This window comes from Phyllostomus hastatus, unplaced genomic scaffold (genome assembly GCF_019186645.2).
Source record: "Phyllostomus hastatus isolate PE091 unplaced genomic scaffold, TTU_PhHast_1.1 phas_contig_196, whole genome shotgun sequence".
Classification (NCBI taxonomy): Eukaryota; Metazoa; Chordata; class Mammalia; order Chiroptera; family Phyllostomidae; genus Phyllostomus; species Phyllostomus hastatus.
In genome coordinates this window covers 41401876-41419121 of record NW_025333709.1, presented here as the reverse complement: position 1 = coordinate 41419121, position 17246 = coordinate 41401876, and the positions used below count along the sequence as shown (strand labels likewise).

At 35.1% G+C, this 17246-nt stretch overlaps 1 protein-coding gene across 5 annotated transcripts in view; it reads left to right on the top strand.

Moving 5' to 3' along the window:
• CENPC (centromere protein C) overlaps positions 1 to 17246 on the top strand; it is a 66057-nt gene that overhangs the window by 10214 nt on the left and 38597 nt on the right. For all 5 annotated transcript variants that reach the window (XM_045834657.1, XM_045834660.1, XM_045834659.1 and 2 more), the window contains exons 4-8: positions 456 to 550; positions 1453 to 1558; positions 4623 to 4908; positions 6032 to 6241; positions 11008 to 11615. In XM_045834657.1, the coding sequence (XP_045690613.1) occupies positions 456 to 550; positions 1453 to 1558; positions 4623 to 4908; positions 6032 to 6241; positions 11008 to 11615 (1305 nt within the window). The remainder of the gene's footprint in view (positions 1 to 455; positions 551 to 1452; positions 1559 to 4622; positions 4909 to 6031; positions 6242 to 11007; positions 11616 to 17246) is intronic.

Genomic DNA, 17246 nt, shown 5'->3' with positions numbered 1-17246 from the left:
ACACAAGAAAAAAGTATTTCATGTAATAGAAATAAATGTGCAGAATTCTTGGGGTCACTAGAGAGCTTGAAATAATATTTGGTGATTTTCACCCAATTCTAAATAAATGGTGAATTACTTCAAAAACTTTTCTAAGTACTGGCAGTGTCAGAAGGTATTGGAATAAGAAAATAGGCCAATCAAAGAAATAAATACAGACCATGAAAAAGTATCTTCTATACAAGCTCTGAAATATCTGACACATATTTCTTCAGCATCTTGCTTGTCTTTTTTAATTCCTGATGACTTCTAGGAACACTTGAATTTTGTATTGATGTCTGTACTTATTTTAAGTTAATTGTGTTTAAAGAGTAAACAGATTTATATGTCATGTTGAGTTTCTTTTAATTGTAACCAAGAGATTTTATATACTGTATTTTATTTTTAAAAATTTCTTCCTTTTTTATTTTTTTTAGGTCTTGCCAATGATTTTAGCACAGATTCTACAAAATCGATACTTTATTCGACACCCAAAGAAAAAGACGCTTGTCTTAAGTCAACATTAAGAGTGGTAAGTCAAAAAGAAAAGGTAGTACAGGTTTAATATTTTAATGAGTGAAGCAAAGCTCAGTGTAGTTTGGTACATTTTAGTTATTTGTAAATCTTATTCTTAAAAGGGAATCTTATATTCCCATTGATTTTTCTATAAAGTTTGGGGGTATTTGTGAAAATTTTGAATTGACAATTCCTGTGTTTGAAATTAAAGGTCTGGGGATGTGAATTATCAAATTATAACACAGTCATTTTTCACTTCTAAAAAAATACTTAAGTTGGGTTTTTAGGAAAGTGGACAACTTTTGAAATTCCTAATCTAGGTTGACAAATTTGGTTGTTTTCTGAAAACTGAAGGAATCTGCTGCTATATGGGAAAATCAATATTTTATATCTTAAGAGGGCAGGGTGATTTAAATCTACAAAATGGAAGACTTTCAAATAGAGTTTTTGAAACTAGTGATTGAAGAAAAATTATTCAAAAGTACAATATAAATTGGAGGTAAAAATCATAAATGCTATAAATAATATTTATAAGGAACTGGTATAAACAAATAAAACATATATAGCATTTTGGTTGAATGGTATGAACGAACAGATCTATTTCTTTCAGAACTGAGAGACCTTTTCCAGTGTGATACATTGATTTTTGAAAGTTAAATCAATTTTAAGTTTCCTTGACTTGGTCACAAAGTACTACTTGTTTTTGATTTGTTTTGCTAATATTTAAGATCTTTGCATTGAATAGTATTGTCTTTCTTTCCTAGAATGCTAAATTGTTTTCTAAAGTAGTTTAAGTTTACAACTCTACCAGCTGGTTTATTATTTTTAAATACTTGATTTTTTTTCAATTTAATAACAAATGTTTTTAATTAGATTTGGTAATTTAACTGAGTAGATCTAATGTTATATTCCTTTTAGGCTCAGTCCCCGATATCACATTCAAAGTCAGTTTCAGTTTCTTTAAGAAAGAAAGGAACCTCTCAGCAGTTCACTGTAGAGCCAAGTGAAGCTGCAAAAGAATCAGGTTGGTGGCATGGCCATGGCCCATGGCCTAGATATCTATCTTTCTATCAATCAATCATCTATCTGTCTATCATCTATGTATCTATCTTTTCTATTGAATTTATTGTGGTGACAAAAGTTAATAAAATTACATAGATTTCAGGTGTACAATTCTACAATACATTAGATATATTTAAAAAATTAGAAGTGCTGCTGGTGATACCTGTGTTGCCTTGAGTGACAAGATCATGGCCAGTCTAGGCAGAATTGTGAAATGAAGTTGTTTTTGCTTCTCTCTCAAGTCCATTTCTAGAGTTATTTTTTTTCAATCATGAATAAGAATAAGTTTTATGTGACTATGTGTTCTTTTGTTCTAATGGTAGGAACATTACTTACTAGGATGTGGTAAGTGACATTAAATAAGAATTATAGGGACTAGTTTTAGCAGTTTTCAAATAGATTTTTCTTTTAAAACAATGATAATGTTTTTTAATTTCACACATTTTCTTGTGTTCAGGAATTCAGTACAGCCTAGTCACATGAAATCTGTCGTGAAGCGTTGGCAAGATGTTGGTCAGGGATTCAGTCATCTGAAGGCTTGACTAGAGCTGTATTGTTCAAAGATGACTCACTCATGTGGGCTAGTTGCTGGCTGGAAAATTCCTTTCCATGAGCTTTTTGAGCATCTTTAAAAACAAATTTTTTTCTTGATTAATGTCTAATTGACCTGTAACATTATGTTAGTTTCATATGCACATCATAATCATTTGCTATTTGTAAATACATAGTTGCTGTTCTCTTTCTCCCTTCTAATTTTGTTCCATTTATTTTTTAAAAAATACATTTATTGATTATGCTATTACAGTTGTCCCATTTTTTCCACCTTTATTCCCCTTTGCCCTGCACCTCCCCTCCCACCAGCATACTCCCTTCACCCACCTTAGTTCATGTCTATGGGTCATATATATAAGTTCTTTGGCTTCTCCATTTCTTATACTATTCTTAACATCCCGCCCTTTCTATTTTGCACCTACCATTTATGCTTCTTATTCCCTGTATCTTTCCCTGCATTCTTCCCCCTCCTGCTCCCTGATGATAATCCTCCATGTGATCTCCATTTCTGTGATACTGTTCTTGTTCTAGTTGTTTGCTTAGTTTGATTTTGTTTTTTGTTTTTTTTTTTAGGTTCAGTTATTGATAGTTGTGAGTTTGTTGTCATTTTATTGTTCATACTTTTGATCATCTTCTTTTTCTTAGATAAGTCCCTTTAACATTTCATATAATAAGGGCTTGGTGAAGATGAACTCCTTTAACTTGACCTTATCTGAGAAGCACTTTATTTGCCCTTCCATTCTAAATGAAAGCTTTGCTGGAGACAGTAATCTTGAATGTAGGTCCTTGCCTTTCATAACTTTGAAAACTTCATTCCAGCCCTTTCTTGCCTGCAAGGTTCCTTTTGAGAAATCAGCTGACAGTCTTATGGGAACTCCTTTGTAGGTAACTGTCTCCTTTTCTCTTGCAGCTTTTAAGATTCTCTAATTTTTAATCTTGTCTAATGTAATTATGATGTGCCTGAATGTATTCCTCCTTGGGTCCAACTTCTTTGGGACTCTCTGAACTTTCTAGACTTCCTGAAAGATTATTTCTTATTTGCATTGCTCCTCTACTTCTGCTGTTCCATAGTACTCAAGGGACTTGGCCTGGCTCTGCCTAAGGCTTTGCTACTCTGCCACTGCAGTGGAATGGGGTGCTTCAAGTCCTGGGTTGTGGAGTGGGTGTTAGAGTTTCCCAATAGGTCTCTGAGTGTTTCCCTTCTAGAGAGTGCAGGTTACCCCTAGCCTCCTTACCTATTGGTTGTTCTGGGTTGCAGGCCTCTCCAGAGCCCAGTATGGGGGTATATATATTTGGTGAATATAAAGAAAACCCAAGGAATTAATCACATTGTCTGTTGTTGCTTAAGGCTTGTAGTGCTTAACAAATATACCTTCTTTTTTCCAGCTTTCAGAGTTCTGTTATTGTTGTTTGAGGGATAATTACCAGAAAATGTAGTTGTATTTAGAGTGAAAAGCATAAAAAAGTGAGATTATGACATCTTATTCCTGAATCAAAAGCCATTTTTGCTTGTAATTTTAATTTTTAATCTTTGCTTCTTAAGAACATAAATCAGTATGAATGCTACCCTGTCATTCTGTTTCCTTTGATATTTGAAGGTTGAGGGTTAAGAGGATATATATATATATACACACACACACACACACACACACATATATATGTATTTATATACTTATATATCTTTACATGTACATATCTTCATATGCACATGTAAAGATAATACTTACATTTATATTCTCTTTATATGTACACATATCAGTTATACATCTCTATATCTATATACTGTATACATCTCTGTTATTCTATATATGTGTATGTATATGTTTAAATATGTGCTTAGTTAGCTGTTCTAGTTTACTCTTAATCTAAAGATTGAATCTTGCCCTGGCTGGTGTGGCTCAGTGGAGTGCCAACCTGTAAATCAAAGTGTTGCCCTTTGATTCCCGATCAGAGCACATGCCTTGGTTTTGTGCCAGGTCCTCAGTAGGGGGCTCGTGAAAGACAACCACACACTGATGTTTCTCTCCCTGTCTTTCTCCTTCCCTTCCCCTCTGTCTAAAAATAAATAAATTAAAAAAATTTTTTTTTAAATATTTAAAAAATTTAAGGATTCCCTTAAAAAAATAAAGGTGGAATCTTTTAATTTCTCTAAGATTACTTCATTGTTTCATCCATGCAAAAATTTATTCAGATCTTGAATAAATTGACTATTAATAAAACTGTGAATTTCCTATATTTGAGGATTTCTGTTATTTCAAACTTTAGAGTGTGAACCAAAATACATATTTCAGTTAATTTCAGAAATTATAACTTTAAGGTATGTACTTATGTATTTTAACTGTAGATCTTTGATTATAAGCTTAGTTATCTGTGAATCTTCTAAAAATTATTTTAACTGAAATAGTTGATGAATTTAAAAAAATCTCTAATATTATTTAAAAATATTAAAATATCTTCACATAATTTTCTTCTAGTCCAGGCTCATGAAGTCCATCAGAAAGTTTTGGCAACTGATGTTGGTCCTAAAAATACCCCTGACTCAAGAAAATTGTCAGGTAAAAAACTAAAAAATCATCTCAGTGAAGCTGATGAAGAATTTTACTTATCTGTTGGTTCACCTTTGGTTCTTTTGGATGCAAAAACATCAGTACCGCAAAATGCTGTTTCGCCTATTGGGCAAAAGAGAGAGACCTACATTTTTGAAGATTCAATAAATATGCTGTCTTCAAGTACAGAGATTTCTCTTAAAACCAGAAAAAGGTGAACTTTTAAAATTTAAATATTCTACTGTAAAAGTTTTACCATTTATATTAAAAAGTACATAATTTAATCTCATGGATTTAATAGTAAGAATTGAGGAATAGTAACATGTTATGAGGAGAATATAGCATTCAGTATATATTCAGTTTAATATTTAATAAGGAAGGTCTTAAAGTGTGCTTCAGAGAAGCTGGGGGTAACTTTTCTACTGTTTGTGGAAAATGTATTTTTTTTTTCTGATACATTTTCTGTAACTTTCTAAGAGAAATAATTTTTATTTTTCTATGCTATTCGTAATTAACAGAGTAGGTATGTATCAGGTCATTTCTAGGGTAGCAAAGGATAAGTATTATTAAGGATGAGTTACAGTAAACTCGTCCATTTCTTGGAGCTTTTCCTTTGGCTTTTAAGAAGCAAAGTAGGTCATTCAAGGTCTTGCTATTGGGGACCTCTGCAACAAGTGTAATTTCTTTCAAAGGTATTGTGTGATTTTTGAAGCCAATGAGTTAAGTACATTCTAAGAGTTTGCAATTTAAAGTATGGTCTGTGCCTAAGGATCAGAGCAATGGCATTATCTGGAAGCTTACTAATAATACAGTAAGTGCTCACTAAATGTCATCAATAGGTTCTGTGACTGTGAGTGAAATGAAGTGTAACTAAACCAATTTTACCATAGGCTAATTGATAGAAACAGGAGTTCCTACGGCATCTCATCAACTTAATAATGAAAACATGCTGAGCGAAATGACATTATTTGAGAATATGCTGTACAGAATCTCAAACTGTGCCCTAGACCTACTGAATCAGAATCTATATTTGAATAAAATTCTCTAAATGATTCGAATTTCTATCAAACGTTCAAGAACTAGTGCTATAAGGTATACGTTTCTGGTGTATGATTTATCTTTTTAATTTTTTTCTGTTGACAAATACAAACAAAACTTAGTTTTTCTGAATGATTTGTCTTGCATATTTTGTGTAAGAGATTACAAATCAGCATTTATAAATTTTTAATAAAGGCTTAGTAGGAATTTTTGCATGTGGTCTGTGTTATCACTGTGAGGGAATTCAGGAAAACTCATAAACTGGAATTATTCAGCTTGTCTTCTTTTCAACCTTTTAGGTTAGACTTTGAAGATAAAGATGTTTCAAAGAAAGTAGAAATAGAGAATAAAGTTATAGAGGATGAAGTATCAGAAAGACCACAAGAGAGAAAACCATCTGAAACATCTCAGAAAATAACACAAGATTCAGAATATGAAATTCAACCACAAGCTAAAAAGAGTTTTTCAACATTGTTTTTAGAAACTTTAAACAGAAAAAATGAATCCAGGTGAGTTATTGAGAAACTGTGCTTGAGACACTTTTTTCTTTCACATTTTATGAACAACTATACTGTGGATTCTGAATGCTATTTTTAACTAGAAATGAATCTTGATTGACACTGATGTTAATTGGAATGATACCTAACCTGTAAAGAGAGTATTGTTTCTTAACAGTAAATCACCCTAAAACTATTGTTTAGTAGGCACTAAAATAGACAGAAAATAAGTTTATTCAGCTAATCAACACTTACTAGTTTGTATGTTCTCAAAGAATGTATTATTTAGAGATAGAATTATGTTTGGGTGCCTTTATTTCACCATTAAGGGTTTCAAATATTTTTTCTTTTTTCCGATTATGTTAATAAGGTATAGTTATAAAATGAATTTTAATCTGTTAATACTGGAAAACCTTCTGTGATTCTCAGCTTCAAAACAGTGATTCTTACCTGTGGCTGTACATTAGAGTTAACTAGATATAAAGGCAGCTAGGGCCAGAACCTGAGGGTGTTCTGTAGGGTGGTCTATAGAGTAAACTTCAGATTTGTCAGCTGGTATTAAAGGCCTTTACCCTGACTAGTTAACTGTTTCTACCAACCTGGTCATACGTATTTGCAGTTGTCCTTGCTTTGGCACACCTTTTTCCCTTGTCATATGCCAGTCTCAGTTTTCTTTTAAGGTCCATGCTAGACTTCTAGTTTTTTTCCAAATGCCAACTCTTAGTTTTTTTAAATAGTTTCATGCCTTGCATTATAGTTTAGCTATTTCATGTGTTTCTTTCTTAGTAGTTTAAGGCATAAGCTGTTCTTTCCAGGAGTTGAGTTTTTTTTTGTATTTTCTGTGATATGTTAGGACAGTTTTATAAAAACAATGAACGAATGAATGCATGAATGAAATGCCTCTTTTGTTCAGTCTCTGTTCTGCAGTTGAGATCTCTGTGTCTGTCTCTTTCTCTCTCTGGAACCTTTTACCCTATTTATGAATGTTGTCCCCACCATCTGATACAAATATGGTATACTTATGGGCTAATTATACCTATGTCCAAAAAATTATTTTTTAATGTTCTTTTTAATGAACTAGTGAGTAAAGTTGATTTTATGCTTAATTGCTGCAGTCAGATGTAACTGCTCACTATTCTTAGTGCTTTCTTGCTTCATTGCTTTTGTTCATGCTCTTGCTTCCGATTGTCTTTCTTACATTTCCTCATGACCATAACTTCTCCATTCTTCAAGATCCAACTCAAATGCCACAAAGTTTTTTTGATTTTTTCATCTAGCCAGAAATCATCTTTCTCTAGTGTTGTCTTAGTCTGTCTATTTGAGCTGCTATAACAGACTACCATAGACTGTGGCTTATAAACAACAGAAATTTACTTCTCATAGTTCTGGAGGCTGAGAAGTCCAAGATCAAGGTTCCAGTAGATTGAGTATCTGGTGAGGTTTGCTTTCTGGTTCATAGATGGCTGTCTTCTTGCTATAACCTCACACATGTTAGGAAGTGGCAAGGGGACTTTCTTGGTCCTCTTTTATAAGGACACTATTCCATTCATGATTATTCCAACTAGATGACCTATTCATCTTCAAATACCATCACATTTTAGGTGTTAATTTATGAATTTTGGAGTGGCACGATCCTTTGAACAATTTCTTTTTTCTCTGAAAAGCTTCCCAACTAATTGGAAGAGGTGCTGTTTAATTCCAATGCACTTACATGTTTAGATATATTCCATTTATTTCTATACCATGATTACATACTGAGACATACATGAAAATGTGTGTGAATTATTCATAACTGGAATGATTTTTTTACACAATATAATTTACTAGTATTTTATTAGATATTAGACTTGAAGATGACTCAGCAATAATCTTTCTTTGGATGTTGCAATATTGTGATTTATAAGAAAGAAATATTTGGTCATTTAGATGACTAAAATATATTTTACATATATATTTGGTCCTTGGCCACAATTCATGGTTCACAATGTCCTGAATTCTTGGAATTTTCTAAGTGTTAATAGTGAAAACAAGTCTTTTGTTTTGTTACTATGGTAACTTTTGGAAAGCATTGATAAGAATGGGGGCTAACCCCTGGCTGGTGTAGCTCAGTGGATTGAGCGCGGGCTGGGAACCAAAGTGTCCCAGGTTCGATTCCCAGCCAGGGTACATTCCTGGTTGCAGGCCATAACCCCCAGCAACCTCACGTTGATGTTTCTCTCTCTCTCTATCTCCCTCCCTTCCCTCTCTAAAAATAAATAAATAAAATATTAAAAAAAAAAAAGAATGGGGCCTAGTTGCCAATGGAAACTACTTTGTGATTAGTGTTGAAATTTTCAACCCTACCTCACACCTCCAAGGAGGGGAGGTTGAGTCAATTCCCAATGACCAATGATTTAATCAGTTACAACTATGTAAGGAAACCTCCATTAAAAACCCACGAGGATGAGTTCCAAGAGCTTCCTGGTTGGTGAACACTTGGAGATGCAATGAGCCCGGGGTGCCTTCCCATATACCTTGCTCTATGCATTTCTTTTATCTGGTTGTTCCTCAGTGACATCCTTTTGCAATAAACTAGTGATCTTGTAACATGTTTTTCTGAGTTCTATGAGTGGTTCAGATTAATCAAATCCAATGAAGGGGTTGTGGGAACCTTTCATTTATAGCTAGTTGGTCAGAAGTACAGGTAGCAATCTGGACTTGCAGTTGGCATTCTTGACTCGGAGGGGGTTGTTAAGAAACTTTAGTGTATGGTTCGTCTGTCAGAAGCGTAGGTGGTATGGGCTGTGGCTGATACCTGAAAAGTATGTGGGTGTATAGGGGTAGTCTTGTAGGACTGAACCCTTAACCTGTGCCATCTGATGCTGTCTCTGGGTAGATAGTGTCAGAATTGAGTTGAATTCTCAGATATATTACTGGTGGTATCTGAAAAATTGTTTGTTGGTATGGGAGGAACCCCTACACCACATTGGAATTGGGTCTGGAAACCCAGTTTAGATGAGAAGAAATCTAAAGAGACATGTGTACAAACATAAAATTTAGTATAGCACTATATGTAATAATAGCATGCATTTTTGGACTGTCATTCAATGTATGTGGACTATAGTACACATCTTTGAGTTTCAGCTTTTTATTTTTCCACACTCAAGAATATGTTACTGGAAGAAACCTGGTTCTTCTTGCTGACATAGTAAAGAATTACAGGTCAGCAAGCCAGTTAGCATCCAGGCAAAGTTTATTAGTGCTAAGTTCTTACGTGAAAGGAAAAGCAAGGGTGGCCAGAGGCCGGGTGGCCAAAAAAGAGAGTGCCTATAGTACAAGTGACCAGAGGTCCCCTAGGCCAGAGGCTGACTGGCCAGGGGCCGCCTGTGTGACAGAAGGGCCAAGAGGCAGAAAGAGAGAGAGACAGAGAGAGAGAGAGACCTTTGTTCTGAGGACTTACATAGTTGGCAGGATGGGGGTGAGGGAGTTACATAGTGATTGACTGGTAAAGGTGGTGCCAGCTTTCCCAGGGAGACATGACTACCCAAACAGGTATGTGTGGGGGTCTGTTAGCCCAAATCCCTATCTTACTTCACAGTCTATTTGTTCATTTTGCATACATGACTGGAGACAGGCAGCTAACCCAAGTTTTGTGGGCTTTTTGGGTTTTTTTTGGACACTATAGACCCCTTCTTCCTTCCCCCTTCTAGGCCTTGGAATGAATATACAGTCTCAAGGTTTTCCTTTTCCCAGCTAGTGGAGATGATACACACAGACTTTCAAGTCTCCACCCCACTTCTGCACTATCATTTTTGCTTGTTGTTCAGAATGCCTGGCAGCCTTATTGAATCAGGCTCAGGACTACTGGGTGAACGGGTGAGACATGTCTTCCTTGGCTTTTAGCCCCCTTTATTAAGTTCTTTTTAGATTGCAATGGTAAGGGCCCTGCCTTTATTTAGCCTCTGGATGCTCATTCCTAGCTGCTAAGTGCTAAAAGGCATTACCTGGCAACCAGGATGATAGCTGATAGCTGTTGACTGGTAGCCGCTGGCTAGCAACAGCAGTATAGTCTCAGAGTTCTTCCTATGCTATCTCCTGTGTCAGGTATGTCGACTGATTTTTAGGGAGAGAGAAAGGGAGGGAGAAAGAGAGAGAAGGAAACTTTGAAAGGTTGCCTGCCTCTCGTATGCATGCTGACCCGGGATCAAAATTGCAACCTGTACACCTTGGCTGGAGATCAAACCCACAAACTTTTTAGTGCACTGGCCAATACTCAACCAACTGAATCATCCAACCAGGGCTGGGTTTCAAATTTTTAATAAATAAACACTGGGTGAGGTCATCAAATTAGTTGATTTTAGGCTTTCTTCCAGCTCTAAATTTCTGTGACCCCATTAGTGTTATAAATGATTGTGATCAGACTATAAACATATAAAAGGAAGGAAGTCCTTTTAAGGGTAAGGGAAAATCAAGGAGACGTGAATTTCTGTTTAAAAGATAATAGATTTTGCCCTGGCTGGTGTGGCTCAGTGGATTGAGTGCCAGCCTGAGAACAAAGGGTTGCTGGTTCTATTCCCAGTCAGGGCACATGCCTGGGTTTAGGCTGGGTCAGAAAGGCAACCACATGTTATTGTTTCTCTCTCTCTTTCTTCCTCCCTTCCCCTCTCTCTAAAAATAAATAAAATCTTTTTTAAAAAGATAGTAGATTTTATTTACTATATAGATTATTTTCTTCACTAAGCAAAAGTAAAAGCTTTATTTTTTGAGCTATTATTTATTGTAACATATATTTTTTTCAGTCCTGTTGTTAAGTATATAGCAACTGCTCCACCTCAGTCATCTCCTGCAAATGATATGAATGTAGAGGATGAATTTATAATTGATGAATCAGATAATTTTGCCAGCCGGTCTTGGATTACTATACCAAGAAAGGCTGTTCCTCCAAAACAATGTACAGTATCCCGTACTGAGAGCACTGCACTCCTTCAAAGTAAGAAGTCAAGAGAAAAACATCACAGTGTAACACCTGTGACTTTGACAAATGACGAACATTCTGGTAAAGGTCACCCAGTAGAGAACTCTCAGCCCTCTGAACAAAGAAAACTGGGTAGGAATTGTATTTTGTCAGATGAAATGGAAAATAATTGTAGATCCACAAAAAATGGAATGTATTCTAAGAATGCAAAAAAATCATCTGCAAACAAAAGGACTATAAAACAAAAACAGAAAAGGAAAGTTAAGGCCACTGTATTTGAAGAACAGGTTGATATGGAACAAGCTAAAGATAAAAATACAAATATGTCACATATTGCTCGAGGCAAGTCACGGAGAAATTCAGAGAGAAGTATGGAAGCATGTGAAGAGGAGAGAAATGTTCGTATTTCCAAAAAACAGATGCCACCTGTGGGTAAGTGTTTATATTAAATATAACTGCTAACATTATTCTACTACTTTATGTTTTTTTTTTAATATTCCTATTTAGCTTTGAGAAGTAGGCAGAGAAAGACAAATCTATAAAGAGCCTCAAAATCCTGTAGGCTTTTTCTAGAATCTCTTTATATTACATGTAATGCAATTCCAAGTTGCTTGATTTTTGTGTAACTTTTAACATGATAAGCATATATAAAGGGAGAAGTGAGAGAGAAAGGTGAGTAAACCAGGTAGTAACAAGAACTCAAATAAGACAGCATATATTCTTGGGGTTTATTTAAGTATAAATTGTGGGATGGGGAACTCAGGTTGGCCCTGGCTGGTGTGGCTCAGCTGGTTCGAGTGTCATCCCAGCATAACTGAAAGGTTGCAGGTTTGATTCCTGTCATGACACATGCCTAGGTTGCTGGTTCAATCCCTAGTGTGGGCACGTGTGGGGGACAACCAATCAATGCTTCTCTCTCACATCACTGTTTCTCCCTTTCCCTTCCTCTCTTCATTCCTCTTTCTAAAAAAGAAGCAATGAAAAAATGTCCTTGGGTGAGGATAAAGAAAAAAAAGCCCAAAACCCCAGGATGGTGTAGGGCTATTTCTTACAGGATAGAAATTCATACTCTTTTATTCCATCATTGACTCGTTTACCTAACAGACATTAAATGCTAAACAAGGCATTAAAACTGAAATAACAAAGATTACTAAGACAATTTTCACCATGAAAAAAGATCAGTCTGGTGGGTTCTCTACACTAACAGATATACATACATTCACAGGATGATAATAGAAGCACCAAGAACAATCATCTAATATCCCAATAGATCTTTGGGCCACTATATCATTTATCATCCAAATTGGGACACGAGTTTGAGAGAGGATGTCAAGGACAGTAAACATAAACTAGGGTTGTTCTAGATAAACCTGGAGTATGGCTGCCCTCCTTATGTCAGTATGGTATAGTGATTGAGGTTTGTAATGTGACATTGTAATGAAGAATAGATCAATTTTATGTTCCTTGTTCCACTGTTTAAATAATAGAGAGAAAAGGTAGTTATTCTTATAGAAAGAATTTTATACAGAATAGTTAGAGGAATAGAAAGCACTTATCAAATGTATTAGATACTTTATATGTATGTAATATAATTTAATCCTTCTTGACAATTCTGTAAGGTAGGAGATAACATTCAAAGGAGGTTAAAAAATACTGGCCCATGATCTGTCTCATTCTAGAACCCGTATTTTTTTCAGCTCTATCACGAAGTCTTAAAATAAGTGAAAATGTTTTTGATGCTCAAATTGGAAAAACTATTAGCCAACCAGAAAACTCTCTTGACTAGAACTGTGTAGGTGCCTGAACATTCTAGATGTCTATACTATATTGCTGATTTAGAGGGGAGAAAGATCATGTTAAGGCACAATATTTAAGCTAGTTTTTACAAAAACAAATTCTAATTTCACATAGTTATTATTTAATTACTCATTATTTCAGCTTTCTTTTTATATATTCTATAACACAGATTCATATCCAGAAATAATAGTTGTCAGATTTCAATTTTGTCTGTGTTTGCCTAGGTGTACTTGAAAAATTCTGCTTAAAATGGAAAAAAGCAACTGCTTCTATTTTGTGGGCCTCTTTTGTAAATGTTATATATGTGCCATGTGTTTATTGGAATTCTTGTCAGTTTTATGCTTCTTTCAGTTTCTAATTAGCAGCTGACCATTTAAAGAAAATACAACATAAACAATCTGACTAAATTGAGGAGGATGGTTACATTACAAGAAAGTTTCTTACTAGTCCCTTAAGTAGAATATGAATTCACAAAATTTGGAACTTCAAATTTTTGATTTATCCATAATTTCTTAGGAAGAAACATATCAGGAAAGTATACTGGGTGGATACTTTCTTTAATTATTAATGTTAAATATTTATTGAGTATGTTCTATGTTTTGCACATTAATTTTCATATATATTAAATTTTTATCTAGATTGGTTAGGGGGGATACATTATTAAGATTAATTACCATACCAATGTATTAATTTTCTATTGCTTTCATAACAAATTACTGCATACTTAGTAGCTTAAAATAACACACATTTTTTGTTTTAAAATTCTGTGGGTCAGAAGTTTGAAATTGATCTCACTGGGCTAAAACCAAGGTGTTGACATGGCTTGATTACTTTTGGATAGTTCTGGGAGAGACTCTGCCTTTTTTAGCCTCTTGAGGTCACCTATGTTCCTTCAATCATGGCTTCCCTCTTGCATCTTCAAAACCAGCAATGCTAGCCTTCTCACATTTCAAATTTCAATTGCTTCTTTTTCCATTATCCTATCTCTTTCACTGACCACTACTTTTAAGGACACATGTAATGAAATTGGGTCAACCTGGATAATTTAAGGTTTATAACCTTAGTCATATTTGCAAAGTCTGTTGCCATGTAAAGTTGCATTTTCACAGATTTTCTGGATTAGGATTAGTATATCTTTGGGAGGCCATTATTCAGCCAACCATGCTACTTTTCAAAGACAAATAATATGAAGATAATTTAATTTCAAAGATATTTTTATTCTGAAGATAATTTGTCTTTAATTCAAAAGGCACTTCACAAATTGGTAATGCTTAAACTGATGACTTGCATTGAACCAGTTGACTTTTCCACTTTTGATGTCTCACAGGCTTCTCAGACTGATTATTGGAAACTAAATTTCTCCAGACTTGCTTCTTCTCTAGTTTTTATGTCTTCATAAATGGAACCATAATAAGTCTACTAGCTCAAGAAAGAAACCAGATTATCTTTAACTCTTTCCTTTACCTAGCAGTCCATATGAAGTCATAAGTCTTTGACTTCCTCCTAAGTAGTTTTCACATCTGTTACTTCACTCCTCCTGCTCATCCCCTTAGCCAAGCTAGAGTTACCAGTAATTTATTTCCAGATTGTTGTAGCAGTTTATACACACTGGCTTCTCTTTACCTCTTTAGATTCATCTCCTGGGTTACTCTATAATGAATTTCTTTCAGTTCCCTTAACAGACCACTTTCTCAACTATGGGCCTTTTAATATGTTGTTCCTTTTGCCTAGAAATTTTTTTCTAAATGTACTTGCTTCCTTTGTACTCAGGTTAAATATCACTTCACTCCATTATTACCCCACCCTGATATATTCCTGTACATACTTCAAGCAACACTTTATTACTTAATATATTTTTATAATTATTATTTTAATCCTCACTCAAGGACATTTTCTTAATTGCTTTTAGAGAAAGAGGAAGGGAGAGAGAGACATTGATGCAAGAGAGAAGTATCAATTGGCTAACTCCTGTATGTGCTCTGACTGGGGATTGCATGTGCCTGGACAAGGGAACCTGCAATCTAGGCATGTACCCTGAGTAGGAACTGAACCTGCAACCTTTTGGTTACAGGACGATGCTCTACCCAACTGAGCCACACCATACAGGGCACCCTCTTTATTTTATCAAACATAATTAGTTAATGAGTTTCTGTATTTTCTTCTAGAGTCTAAAGTGACAGTTCTACGAGAAAAAAGAATTATATTTCTCCCATTTTCAAAATATCCCCCAGATCTTAAACTGAGCAGCTATCATGTCTATAGGTCATTGGAATATACAGTCATCAGTGAAAGAAGTATTATCTATTGAATGAATAATTTTGCTATGTTTATTAAAATATGACTCACTTTCAGAATCCTACTTCTTAACATGTAAATATGTAAAATATTCTACAGTAGTAAAAATTTATCACTTACAAGTCACTTCTTTTCACTTTTAAAAAATATTTATTTACTTTTAGAGGGAGGGGAAAGGAAAGAGAGAGAGAGGGAGAGAAACATGGTGGGAGAAAGAAACATCAATCAGTTGCTTCTTGTAAGTGCCACATCCCGGACTGAATCTGCAAGCCAGGCATGTGTCCTGGGAATAGAACCAATGACCTTTCCGTTGTGGGACGATCCGCAAACAACTGAGCCATACCAGTCAGGCCACAAGTCCCTTATGTACGACATGTCCCCTCAGTTTTAAGTTAACTCTCTTCACATTATCAACTGTTCATGTATCAGTTGTATTTCTGTATGTGCTCTTGTTTATTAGTTTTCTAAATACTTTGTCTTTCACTTTTCAGTCTTTCTCGATCTTGAACTAGTTTCTGAAATGATACTGTTAAGTGGTTTGTTTTTGACTTTGTATATTCTTTTTCTGGATCATTGTTGAAATCCATCTTTTTTTAATACTACACTTTATTGATTATGCTATTATAGTTGTCCTGATTTCCCCCCTTTTGCCACTCTCCACCCAGCACTCCCCTGTCCCTCAGTCAATCCACCCCCCCACCACCACCATTTTTCATGTCCATGGGTCATAAGGTCTTTGGCTACTACATTTACTATACTGTACTTTACATCCACATCACTATTCTGTAACTACCTGTTGGTACTTCTTAATTCCCTACCCTCTTCACCCATTTCCCTACGCCCCGCTCCCATCTGGCAACCATCAAAACAATCTCTGAGTGTCCATGATTCTGTCTCTGTTCTTGTTTGCTTATTTTTTTTTAGATTTGTTTGTACATATGTATTTTTTTGCCATTTTATTGTTCATAGTTTTGATCTTCTTTTTCTTAAATAAGGCCCTTTAACATTTCATATAATAAAGGGCTTGGTGATGATGAACTCCTTTAAATTTTTCTTGTCTGGGAAGCACTTTATCTGCCCTTCTATTCTAAATGATATCTTTGCTGGGGAGAGAAATCTTGGCTGTAGGTCCCTGCTTCTTGTGACTTGGAATATTTCTTGCCAATCCCTTCTAGCCTGCAGAGTTTCTTTTGAGAAATCAGATGACAGTCTTATGGGAACTCCCCTTTAGTAACTAACTTTTTTCCTCTTGCTGCTTATAAGATTCTCTCTTTATCTTTAATCTTTCACATTTTAATTATGATGTGTCTTGGAGTAGGCCTCTTTGCATCCATCTTGTTTGGGACTCTTGGTGCTTCCTGGACTAGCGTGTCTATATCCTTCACCAAATTAGGGAAGCTTTCCTTCATTTTTTCAAATAGATTTGCTGTTTTTTTGCTCTTTCTCCTCTCCTTCTGGCACCCCTATGATGTGAATGTTAAACTTCTTGAAGTTGTCTCAGAGGCTGCTTATACTGTCCTCATTTTTTTGGATCCTTCTTTCTTTCTTGTTGTTCTGATTGGTTGTTTTTTGCTTCCTTATGTTCCAAATCATTGATTTGATTCTTGGCTTATTCCACTCTACTGTTATTTCCCTGTAAATTGTTCTTTATTTCAATAGCGTATCCTTCATTTTTGACTGGATCTTTTTTATGTTGTTGAGGTCCTAAGTTTCTTAGGGATCCTTATAACCGGTATTTTGAACTCTACATCTGCTAGGTTGCTTATTTCTGTTTTGTGTAGCTCTTTTTCTGGAGTTTTGATCTGTTCCTTTATCTGAACCACGTTTCTTTGTATCCTTATTTTGGCAGCCTCCCTGTGTTTGTTTCTCTGTATTAGGTGGACTGCTTTGACTCCGCTGTCTTGGTAGTGTAGCCTAATGTAGTAGCCTTGATTGCTGTTGGCAGGTCAATGGGAGGGATTTACCCAGGCC